At 52.5% G+C, this 11,928-nt stretch overlaps 1 protein-coding gene across 2 annotated transcripts; it reads left to right on the forward strand.

Annotated features, from left to right (window-relative positions):
• The first annotated feature begins 4,456 nt into the window (after window positions 1-4,456).
• LOC121026825 (calcium homeostasis modulator protein 3) lies at window positions 4,457-11,416 on the forward strand. Of its 2 annotated transcripts, XM_040469630.1 has the most exons (4): window positions 4,457-4,547; window positions 5,449-5,868; window positions 7,395-7,650; window positions 10,442-11,416. In XM_040469630.1, the coding sequence occupies exons 2-4, from the start codon at window positions 5,582-5,584 to the stop codon at window positions 10,940-10,942; spliced, it is 1,044 nt and encodes a 347-aa protein (XP_040325564.1). In that variant the 5' UTR covers window positions 4,457-4,547; window positions 5,449-5,581; the 3' UTR covers window positions 10,943-11,416. The 2 variants fall into 2 exon arrangements, with proteins under 2 accessions (XP_040325564.1, XP_040325565.1); XM_040469631.1 differs by lacking the exon at window positions 4,457-4,547 and having other exon boundaries at window positions 5,382-5,868.
• The last annotated feature ends 512 nt before the right edge of the window (window positions 11,417-11,928 follow it).

Genomic DNA, 11,928 nt, shown 5'->3' on the forward strand with positions numbered 1-11,928 from the left:
AAAAAAAAAAAAAGAGGTTAGAGTGGGAGAGAGCCAAAGCATAAGAGACTGTTGAGAACTGAGAACAAACTGAGGGTTGATGGGGGGTGGGAGGGAGGAGAGGGTGGGTGATGGGTATTGAGGAGGGCACCTTTTGGGATGAGCACTGGGTGTTGTATGGAAACCAATTTGACAATAAATTTCATATATAAATAAAAATAAATAAATAAATAAAATTACAAAAAAAAAAAAGAAAAAAGGAGGAAAAGCTGAGTGAAGGCATTATCATGCAGGTCTACAGTTTTTTTCAAAATGTTTTGTTTATTTATTTATTTAGAGATGGAAAGAGAGAGCAAGGGCTGAGGAGGGGCAGAGAGAGGCAGAGAGAGAAGGAGGAGAGAGAATTCCAAGTAGGCTCTGCACTGTCAGCACGGAGCCTGATGCGGGGCTTGAACTCACAAACTGTGAGATCGTGACCTGAGCTGAAATCAAGAGTCAGTCACTTAACCAACTGAGCCACCGAGGGGCCCCTATGGAGTAAAGTAAGTGTCCTCCAATTCTTCCCTATATTTCTGCCTCTCCTGTTTCAGCAGACCCGGGCCCCCAGCCACAAAATGGGATTCTCCTACCCTTTTCCCTTGTTCTGAATACCCTTTGAGTATTTCCAACAAAAACAGTTCATGATTTTTATTGGGAAATTTCTAAAATCATTATTATGAAAGTAGATATTTAGAAAATGCAGAATTTTTAAAACGCAAAGTCACACTCATACCCGGGGAGATAATGTCTCTTTAAGTTGTGGTGAGCTGACTCGGGAGCTCTGTCTCACCTCTCAGGTTGGAGCTGTGAACAGGTTGGCCTGGGGGAAACCTTGTCCCGGTTTCTTGCAGTGTTCTCCCAGAAGGATTGTTTGATCTTTTCCAGAGAGCCCCTAGGTTACAGGGGGCTGGGGGCCCTCAGGGTGAGCAGCCCAGCAGGTGATTATAGTTGGAAGGTACAGAAGGAGATCCCTGCTTCCTTCTGGCTCTGTCCCCACCAGGCTGTGTGACCTCTGACAGACAACCAGCCTCTCCAGGACCCGCACTCACATGAAGAATGTGGCGGAGGTGGTTCTCAGCTACATTAGGAGCCCGGGAGAATGAACCAGGCTAGACCAATGGAATAGGATGGAGACCCCAGAATTGGACTCACAAACGTATGGCCAACTAATCTTTGACAAAGCAGGAATGAGTATCCAATGGAAAAAAGACAGTCTCTTTAACAAATGGGGCTGGGAGAACTGGACAGCGACATGCAGAAGGTTGAAACTAGACCACTTTCTTACACCATTCACAAAAATAAACTCAAAATGGATGAAGGACCTGAATGTGAGACAGGAAACCATCAAAGCCCTAGAGGAGAAAGCAGGAAAAAAACCTCTGACCTCAGCTGCAGCAATTTCTTACTTGACATATCTCCAAAGGCAAGGGAATTAAAAGCAAAAATGAACTATTGGGACCTCATGAAGATAAAAAGCTTCTGCGCTGCAAAGAAAACAGTCAACAAAACTAACAGGCAACCAACGGAATGGGAAAAGATATTTGCAAATGACATATCAGACAAAGGGCTAGTATCCAAAATCTATAAAGAAGTCACCAAATTCCACATTCAAAAAACCCAAATAATCCAGTGAAGAAGTGGGCATAAGACACAAATAGACACTTCTCTAAAGAAGACATCCGGATGGCCAACAGACACATGAAAAGATGTTCAACGTCACTCCTCATCAGGGAAATACAAATCAAAACCACACTGAGATACCACCTCACGCCGGTCAGAGTGGCAAAAATGAACAAATCAGGAGACTATAGATGCTGGCGAGGATGTGGAGAAACGGGAACCCTCCTGCACTGTTGGTGGGAATGCAAACTGGTACAGCCACTCTGGAAAACAGTGTGGAGGTTCCTCAAAAAATTAAAAATAGACCTACCCTATGACCCAGCTCTAACACTGCTAGGAATTTACCCAAGGGATACAGGAGTGCTGATGCATAGGGGCACTTGTACCCCAATGTTTATAGCAGCGCTCTCAACAATAGCCAAATTACGGAAAGAGCCTAAATGTCCATCAGCTGACAAATGGTTAAAGAAGATGTGGTTTATATATACAATGGAATACTACGTGGCAATGAGAAAGAATGAAATCTGGCCATTTGCAGCTACGTGGATGGAACTGGAGGGTATTACGCTAAGTGAAATGTCAGGCAGAGAAAGCAGATACCACATGTTTTCATTCATATATGGATCTTGAGAAACTTAACAGAAGACCATGGGGGAGGGAGGGGGGAAAAAGTTACAGAGAGGGAGGGTGGCAAACCATAAGAGACTCTTAAATACTGAGAACAAACTGAGGGTTGATGGGAGGTGGGGGAGAGGGGAAAGTGGGTGATGGGCATTGAGGAGGGCACCTGCTGGGATGAGCACTGGGTGTCGTGTGGAAACCAATCTGACAAACCAATTAAATTATATTTAATATAAAAAAGGAGAAGTTTCGCACTCAGGGTCACACTTGCATGCCCGTGATGGCCCTCCCACCTCCTCCAGCTCCCTCCCCATTTTCCCTCCCACAGGTAATCCTGTCTCATAGGACCCAGACTAACACACTCATTGTGTAAAATACAAATAATAAATGAGACCCAGCTTTCTGTCTGTTGCTACCTCATCAGAGATACAGACCGCACAGATGGTTATGAAACTTGCAGGACACATTTGGGACCGTCTGGCTTAAAATACAGGCTAAGTGACCCCCGCAAAATTTATTTTGCAGGTCCGGGGGTCCCTCAAACAGTTGGGCCCTTATCCTTCAGGGAACTGAAGGCAAGACACAGCGGCAGACCCGCGGGACGGGTGTTAAGAGAAGAGACAGAGATGTGCCTCCGAGCGAGCGAGTGAGCCAGCGGGTGGAGGCCTGAGCTGCCCGTACTGGCACTCCCAAGGGAGGAGCGGCCCCCTGTGGTGGATTCACAGTGGTCGCTGGTTGTCCCAAGGAATTCCAGGCAGCCCAGCTGGCACGTGTCCATGTGGGCCCTGCAACAAGTCTGGAAGGACACGCGCCGACGCAGGGACAAGGAGTCTCTCTGGGGGTTGCCGTGATGGGGACACGTTCATGTTCCGTAATTTTAAATGCTTAAGAACGCTGTGATTAATCAGGAAAAAATGGAGTTTTTTCTCGAAGTTATTAGAGACTATGGAAATAAGGGTGGTGGGGTGCCTGGGTGGCTCAGTCAGTTAAATGGCTGACTTTAGCTCAGGTCATGATCTCATCGTGCATGAGTTCGAGCCCTGCATCGGGCTCTGCCCTGAGTGTGGAGCTTGCTGGGGATTCTCTTTCTTCCTCCCTCTCTCTGTCCCTTCCCCACTTGCGCTGTCCGTCTCTCTCAAAATACATAAATAAACTTAAAAAAAAGAAAAAGAAACAAGGGTGGTGAGTGTGGCTACAGTACTTGGGGTGAGAGAGCCATGGAGACGGGAGGGTTAGGCTGGGTCTCTGAGGAAGGATACAGAAGGACACTAACCTCACGTGCCCTACGGGGTTGGCGTAAAGTTGCATTCATGACCATGAGGACCCTGGGTCTGAGGAAAGGACAACAAAGCTGATGTATGAACTTGACTAAGGCCATCACTTGGAGCCCAGGGGGAACCACTGGTCCAGGCTGGACAGAGCAGGGCACAGTGGGATCAGGACCAACCAGTCCCTAAGGTTTTTCTTTATCTCAGAAGTCACCCTGGGCTGAGTGAGGAAGCCAGAGAGACGAAGATTGAGGAGAAGCCTAAGTAGCTGGGGTCTGGCCACCTCACCCACCCTGGCCCAGGCTCCAGGCCCAAGGACCACTGATCTGGGACCCCAGGAACAGACCCATGGGCTCCTCTGACAGCCTCGCTCCTCCCCCCAAGCTGGGCTGCCAATGTCAGAAGTGGGGGTCAGTAGGACAGCTACAGGGTGGACAGCAGGCAAGGAGAAGGGAAAGATAGAAAGAAGAGGCAGCAACAGTGAGAGACAGAGACAGAAAGACCCCCAGAAAGACACAGAGGGACACAAAGAGTCACACGCACACACACACACACACACACACACACACACACACACACACACTGGTAGAATCAGAGAGAGACAGAGACAGAATGAGAGACAGAGAAAGAAAGGGAGAGAGACAGAGATTAGGGCAGGACCCACATTCTACTCATTGGCTTCCTAGGAGCAAACAGGGAGGCAGGTGCAGGCCAAGTGGCCGGCAGAGAGGACAGAGCCTGAGATGAAATGAGGGCTTCTGGGCATCACTATCCCAGAGAACAAACACTTGCTGTCACTGACTATGCACGCAGCACCGTGCTAGACACTGCAGAGAACCAGCTGTAGTCCAGATCCCTGCCCTGATTGGGAGATCCACACCCCACCCCTGAGGAAGATCAATAACAGGCTGAGGCAGCCGTTCAGGGGCCAGAGGGGAGGTAGAGGTTCCCACAGGGCTGAGGTCACCAGGGGTGGGGCTTGGTGACCGGGCTGCGTTTGAGCTGCCTCTTGAAGAGCAGGTGGGAGGAAGGGGCAAGGGTCTCAGGTGGGGAGGATGTGGAGTAGGAAGGCACGTCTGGGTACAATTAGGAGGGCCTTGAATGCCAGGCTAAGGAAGCTGAGGGAGCCCTTGGTCACACTTGAGCAGGTGAGTGATGTAGGAGAGCTGTGCTTTAGAGATACCTGGGCCGGTCGGGTGCCAGACCTGGGGACAGTGGAATAAAATGGAAAAGAAGGTGGCAGGCATCCACTGACTCCTCCAGTCCCCTCTCACGACACCTCCTGTCTGATGCTACAGTCCAGCAACCCCACACTACTGGCCCACACCAGGCTGCTTCTCACCTCCATGCCTTTGCCCATACGGGACCCTCTGCCAGGAAGGCCTTCCCCTTCCAGAAGCCCTAACCCAGCAAACGTTAAAACACGGTTTGGGCTCTTCTCAAGGGTCTTCTCTTCCAGGCAGTCTTCAGGCAGGGTGAGGTGCCCCCTGGCTCCTCCCAGCGTGAAAGCCAACATGAAATCTACCTGGACTCAGCGGAGCCCAATCGTGTTTTTGACTAAGTCCGGAAAATATAATTGGCCTCATTGGCACTGTTGCCTTACCACGCCCAGAATTTGCCTGTCCCCCACACAAAGCCCCACCAGCTGTCAGGCTTAGTATCCAAACCCTGAAGAGAGGAAGGAATGGGCTGGGGAGGGTGGAGTGACATTTGCCTAAGGGTGCTTTGAGCTGGCATTGACTTCCCTCCAGAGAGGAGGGGAGTGGCACTGGGGCACAGCCGGGGCTGGAGCTGGGGCGGGGGTGGGGGGGGCACTTTGCAGAGAGAGCCTGCGACTGACTGCCTCACATCTTTGGCGTCTTTGGAGGGACACCAGAGGCTGGGCTGGGGGCTGAACGTCACCCCCTCCTTGTCCCCTCAGGCCTTTGGAAGAGAAGACCCTCCTCTGCACCCCAGGCTTGCCCCTAGAGTGGCCTGGGTTTGGCCAGGAAGGTGGCCGAAGCCTCGCTGCTACCCCCCGACCCGCGGCTGCCCACCGCCCCCGGGCCAGAGCCATGGAAAAGTTCCGTGTGCTTTTCCAGCACTTCCAGTCCAGCTCGGAGTCAGTGATGAATGGCATCTGCCTGCTGCTGGCCGCGGTCACCGTCAAGCTGTACTCCTCCTTCGACTTCAATTGCCCCTGCCTGGCGCGCTACAATGCCCTCTATGGCCTGGGCCTGCTGCTGACACCCCCACTTGCCCTTTTCCTCTGTGGCCTCCTTGCCAACCGGCAGTCCGTGGTGATGGTTGAGGAGTGGCGCCGGCCCGTGGGGCACCGGAGGAAGGACCCTGGCATCATCAGGTACGGTCCCACGCCACCCAGCTACCCCTGGGCATGGTCAGGGGTCTCCCCCCTCAGACGCTGCCGGTGACTCCCCAAGCCCGATGATCCTCCTGGCTCCCCCACCCACCCCCAAGCAGGGAAACATCAACCCACAGGGACTCACTAGCCAGTTTCCGGAGTGGAAACGGATGTTTCTGCTCCTGTCATTTGTCGCCCTTCTACGGCCAGTGCAGGATTCCTAAGAATTGCCCGGGTCACGTCTGTTCTCTGGCCACGAGTTGCAACTCCGCACATACGTGAAGGGCCATCTCGTGACACCCACAGCCAGTGCTCACATGTGGTAGGAGGCGTGACCGGCTGCAAGGCTGCATTCCGTCTCCTGTAAGTCCTCGGGGGGCAAGGACCTCACCTGTTATACCGCGGTGTCCTCAAAGCCTCGCACCTGCTTGGTGCCGTATATCAAAACCCATCGATGGAAGTCCGTAACAAGTCCTCAGTTCCACCTTCTGACCACACCGCCCCCAGAAAACGCCAGAGCCACCCTTATCTACGATGTATTTATAATTCCCTGCTGGGTAGGCCATGCCCACATATACACAGCCCAGCATATGTCATTTCATACTTTGTATACAGTCCAAGTCAGAGACAGCACCTGCCTGCTGTGCACAGGGGCCCCGGCTTCGGGGTGCCTGGGGATCCGTGCTCCCGGTGATTCTGCCACGCGGGGAGGGTCATACGCATAGCTGTGCCCTTTGCCTTTTCCTCCTGGACCCAGTGAATACAGCTCCACTGGGCTCTTGTCCCATGACCCACACGCAACCTCCCGAAGGGCAGAAGGGCAGAAGAGACCCTTTGGGGACAGAGGGAGGGTGGGCTTCTGGACCTGGAGGGAGGTGTGCGAGGCGCTGCCTCTGGAAGCGTTATTGGGTAGGGCTGTCCTACTTTAGGCTCCCCCACAAAAGCAGCTCTGGGGAGAGTGTGGTACTGAGTGGGCAACTGGGGTCATTCCTTCTGGGGACCTTCTGAGAACGCGGATTGTCCCGCTGAGAGTCTAGGGTCTTACCCACCAGGCCTGTCCCTGTGGCTTGAAGGTTGGTTGGGGTTGTCAACTCTCCTGGCTTTCAGCTTTCCGCTCTGGGAGCAGAGACTCCTCCGAAGCCCTTGGGCAGAGCCTGGCAGGTAGTTGAGATCAGACACCAGAGGAAAGGAACTACTCACTAAAGATGTTAGTGCCTCCGGCGAGGGCAGGGCACCAACAGAGCCTGCTACAAGGCCTAGAGTAGGAGGCACAAGAGCTTCCCAGTGTTTCAGTCCCAGGACTGCTCGTCGGGACTTTCCTGACCTCCCGGGGCCCCAGCCCTCCTTCCTCCCCGCCCTCTTCTGCTGGGACCTCTGCAGGGGGAGCTGCAGCCATTTCTTTGATGTAACCTCAGCAGGCATTTCCCAGCCCTCCTGGGAAGTCCATCCTGGCATCTCTCCTGTAACCTTCCTGCTGCAGCTGAGTTCCAGCTGCCTCTGCGACCCCTCCCTTCCTCTGTCCCTAGGTATATGTGCTCCTCTGTGCTGCAGCGAGCGCTGGCTGCCCCCCTTGTCTGGATCCTCCTGGCCCTCCTCGACGGGAAGTGCTTCGTGTGTGCCTTCAGCAGCTCCGTGGACCCCGAAAAGTTTCTGGACTTTGCCAACATGACCCCCAGCCAGGTGCAGCTTTTCCTGGCCAAGGTGCCCTGCAAGGAGGATGAGCTGGTCAGGGACAGCCCCGCGAGAAAGGCAGTGTCTCGCTACCTACGATGCCTGTCACAGGTAATTCGGGTGGTTCTCTCCCAGCCCCAGAAAATATCCCGCATTGGTTCGGAGGGCTGTGGGGTGAGGAGGTACAAATGGTTTCCTGTGGCCCCTCCCCACTGCTAGAAACACAACTAAGGAGAAGGTGGTCCCCAGAAGGATTAGGAGCGTGATCCACATACAGGACACTGTTGGGCCTTAAGAAGTGGGCACTTTGCCTTCAATGCCAACTCACCCCAGGGCAGACACCAGGTTCCCGTACCCTCCAGGAGTCAGCTAGTTCCATCCCCAGGAGTCTAGATGACAGGAAAGCACTGGAGATACACTGCTCCGCCCTGCCCCACCCCCACCCCATACACACGTTCTTCCCACCCCTCAGAAATAATACTAATCACCATTTATTGAGCACTTATGTGTCGGGCACCGTGTTAAGTATGTCATGTGCATTAGTTCACTTAATTCTCAGAACAACCCTATGAGGCGGGTGCAATCCTTATCAACCCATTTCACAGGTGAGGAAACTAAGCTTCTGGGAGTTTAGTTCACAGGTCCAAGCCGCACGGCTCCTAAGAGGCAGGGCAGGGATCTGAAGTGTCGTCACACCTCTGAACCACCTCCCTGCAATGCAGGCCCTCCCCCAGATGCCTGGTTCCCCACACGGGCACCCACTCCTTCACCCTGGAGGCAGACCCCAGTCCCACCCCTAGCCCAGACTCCAGATTCCACCACCACCTCTCCCAGAGCCCCAGTTGGGCTGTGTTCCCCCCAAAAGCATTTACATGAACCCACTACATACAACGCATCACTGGGGCTACAGGGAATAAAAACACAAACAAGCCCTTTGTGAGAACCAAGGCAGACTCATGGCAAATGCAGGTCAATGCATGATGGAGAGGGGGACCAGTACTCAGGACACATTTGATCCAGGGTCACACTACCTTGGCCACATTACTCCCCCTCTGGGTCTCCGTCTCTCCTATAGTTGATTCAGTCCCCTCCACTTGGATGGGCCCTGCAGGCTTAAATTCTCTGGGCTCTCGCTAGTTCACAGGAAAGAGTGTAGAACTTGCAATCAGACCAGGGTTTGAGTCCTGACTCAGATGTACGCTATCAGGCACATTAAATGTTCCTTGTGTGTAAAACACTCACACGACTATTTTACACTGGTAGGTGGAAGGGAGGATCCTGAGAGAGGCCAAATAAGAGAGCTGTGTAAACCACATCCACAAATGATAAGGATTCAAATATGTCTTTGTGGCTTAGAGGAGTGATTTCTCTGCCTGTCCCAGGAGCACACAGTTTCTCTGTGTGTCTTAAGTGAGGCCTTGGAGAGACTAAAGCTTTCGGCGGGCAGAGAGGAGGGAGAGGTGCCAGGCCAGGGTAGGATCCAGACTCAAGGAACTCTTCAAATTTTCCTCACACTTGTCCTAGAACACTACTCCCTGTTCATATCCTATATAAATTTACTCATCCTTCACATCTCAGCCTCAATCTCACTATTCCCTAAGCCCTCAAGTTCAGGTTGGGTTTCCCTCCTCTGTATTCCCATGACCCCCTATACATCCCAGAACATGGCATTCAGCCAATCTATCACCAATTTCATTGTTTCCTCCACAAGTGTGCATTCTATGAGAGCAAAGACTGGGTCCCCAGTGCCTCTCCCAAAATATAGGATGGGTGGCTGCATAGATGCAACGGATAAGCATGTGTGAGGACTGATGAAGGACTGGATCAAAAAACAAAAGGATGATGGATGGATGGATGGATGGATGGGTAGGTGGGTGGATGGATGGATGGATGAATGGATGGATGGTGGGTAGATGGATGGATGGTGGGTGGGTGGGTAGATGGATGGGTGGTGGGTGGATGGATGGATTGGTGGGAATGTAAGGGAGGCAAAATTTTGCCTCCACCCATCTTAGGTTTTCAACTGACACTCTATCAAAAGACAAATTAACAGAAGGAAAACACAATTTATTAATCTGTGCAGTGCACATCACGTGGAAGAAACCTAAAACAAAGAAAGAGTAACTCAAAGTGGTGGCTTAGAACTTCAACTTATCTAGCATCTTCAACAAAGAGCAATACCTTTGTAGAGCAATGGCAGGACAAAGGAGAGCCACGTTAGTCTCCAAGGGCAGAAACTGTGGGAAAGTAAACACATGAGAGGAAACTAGTGGAGTAAGGTTTGTTGGCAGATTCCTCTGGGGCTGTCTCCGGGCTGATAAGAGTTGTCTCCCAGTAAAAGGAGAATGTATTTCCTGCCTTTAGGCAGAAAAGAGAAGGGTCGAGAGAGCTGTTCCTATGTTGCTGCTTCTTAATTGTCTTCGTTCAAGATACTTTTTGTGTCAAAGAGGCATATGTTGGGGTGACATATTCTGGTTTCCTTCCAGAGGAACGTTTGGAGGATGAACGGTGGGAGGGTGGATAGACAAACGGAAGAAAGGGTGAGCGTACGGGAACATGAATGGATGGGGAGGAGAACGTATGATGCACAGATGGAAGGACAGTCGCAAGGATGGCTGGATGGGAAGCTGACAGGTACATAGCCAAGTAAGAGATCGATGACTGGATGGATGGGTAGAGAAATAGTTGGACAGACGGATGGATGCAAGAATGAGATCGAATGGAAGCGAGGACGGGTGGAGGTGGTTGGAAGGACGGATGACTAAATGGGAACACGAACAGATTTGGGGAGAGATGGGGGGGTAAGTAAAGGGAGAGACTTTGGAACACCCTTGCCACACTGTATAGCACCTGGCCTCTCTTCGCTCAACCTGGTGCCCCTCCCCTCACCCCTCCCCTCCAGGCCATCGGCTGGAGTATCACCCTGCTACTGATCATCCTGGCTTTCCTGGGCCGCTGCCTGAGGCCCTGCTTCGACCAGACGGTCTTCCTGCAGCGCAGATACTGGAGCAACTACGTGGACCTGGAGCAGAAGCTCTTCGACGAGACGTGCTGTGAGCATGCGCGGGACTTCGCGCACCGCTGCGTGCTGCACTTCTTTGCCAACATGCAGAGCGAGATGCGGGCACGGGGGCTGCGCCGGGACACCGCGGACAGGGACCCCGAGCCCCCCGTGACGCCCGGGCCCCAAGATGGCCTGGACGGCGGCGGAGGCGGGAAGGCCCACCTGCGTGCCGTTTGCAGCCGGGAGCAGGTGGACCGCCTCCTGAGCACCTGGTACTCCAGCAAACCGCCACTCGACCTCCTGGCATCCCCTGGGATCTGGGGGGGGAGGGGAGGGCTCAACCACCGCGCCCTCACGGTGGCCCCAGGCACCAGGCTGTCCCAGCACACCAGCGTGTAGGGACCCCAGCAGTGTCCTCTCGTGGAGTGCCCGCACTGAAAACGGTCTGGGGGATTTCCAGGCGGTGCTGACCCCAAGGCAGGGCAACCTAACCCTTGCTGGCCTCCTTCCCCCAAACAGCCCAATCTCTGGCCTAGTTTCAGGGTGTGGCCTCCCGTGTGCTCGAAAGCAGGGCTTCACAAACTTCAGTGAGCTCACTGTTCACCTGGGCTCTTGTTAAATGCAGATTCTGATTCAGTGCATCCAGAGCTGGGTCTGAAATTGCATTTCTATCTTGCTCCCAGGCCACATTGACACGTGTGAACTAGCAAGAGCCTAATAGAGCTAAGTAGCAAGAGTCTAAATAGATCCGCCATGAATTCTGGGTCCTAGATGTCCAGATTCTAAATTTAAAAATAATAATAACATTGGGGCGCCTGGGTGGCTCAGTCAGTTAAGCATCCGACTTTAGCTCAGGTCATGATCTCATGGTTAGTGAGTTCGAGCCCTGCATCAGACCCTGCTTCAGATTCTGTGTCTCCCTCTCTCTCTGCCCCTCCCCTGCTTGTTCTCTCTCTCTCTCTCTCTCTCTCTCTCAAAAATGAAGAAACATTAAAAGATAATAATAATATAATAACATCTAACATGCTTAAATGGTACTACATGGCAGGCGTTGTTCTTACATATACAGCTCATTTAATACTTATGATAACCTAATGAAGTAGGAAGATTATTAGCCCCATTTTAGAGGAGCAAACTGAGGCCTAAAGAGGTTGAGTTGCCTGGGGCCATCCATGTAGGGGCTGGAATTTTATCCCAGAAGTCTGGCTGCTACATAGAGTCTAAGCTGCTGTATTCCTCGACCCTCTAAATAGTTTGTGTGTTTGTTTTCAGCGCTCTGGCTGGGTTCCCTGCAGCTTCCACCAAGTTTGTCTGAGTAAGCACTAGCAAGCTCCAGATGTGTGGTATACGGACCAGATCTGAAAATCAGGGCGGGGGTGGACCCA

Source organism: Herpailurus yagouaroundi, unplaced genomic scaffold, assembly GCF_014898765.1.
Source record: "Herpailurus yagouaroundi ecotype Mexico unplaced genomic scaffold, PumYag 162548, whole genome shotgun sequence".
In the NCBI taxonomy this organism is placed as follows: Eukaryota; Metazoa; Chordata; class Mammalia; order Carnivora; family Felidae; genus Herpailurus; species Herpailurus yagouaroundi.

What these genes read in the sequence shown, in the direction of transcription:
- LOC121026825 (XM_040469630.1), top strand. Translation starts at nt 5,582, where the DNA reads ATGGAAAAGTTCCGTGTGCTTTTCCAGCACTTCCAGTCCAGCTCGGAG. An exon ending in AAGGACCCTGGCATCATCAG is followed by an intron (nt 5,869 to 7,394) that starts GTACGGTCCCAC and finishes CTCTGTCCCTAG; the next exon opens with GTATATGTGCTCCTCTGTGC. An exon ending in ACCTACGATGCCTGTCACAG is followed by an intron (nt 7,651 to 10,441) that starts GTAATTCGGGTG and finishes CCTCCCCTCCAG; the next exon opens with GCCATCGGCTGGAGTATCAC.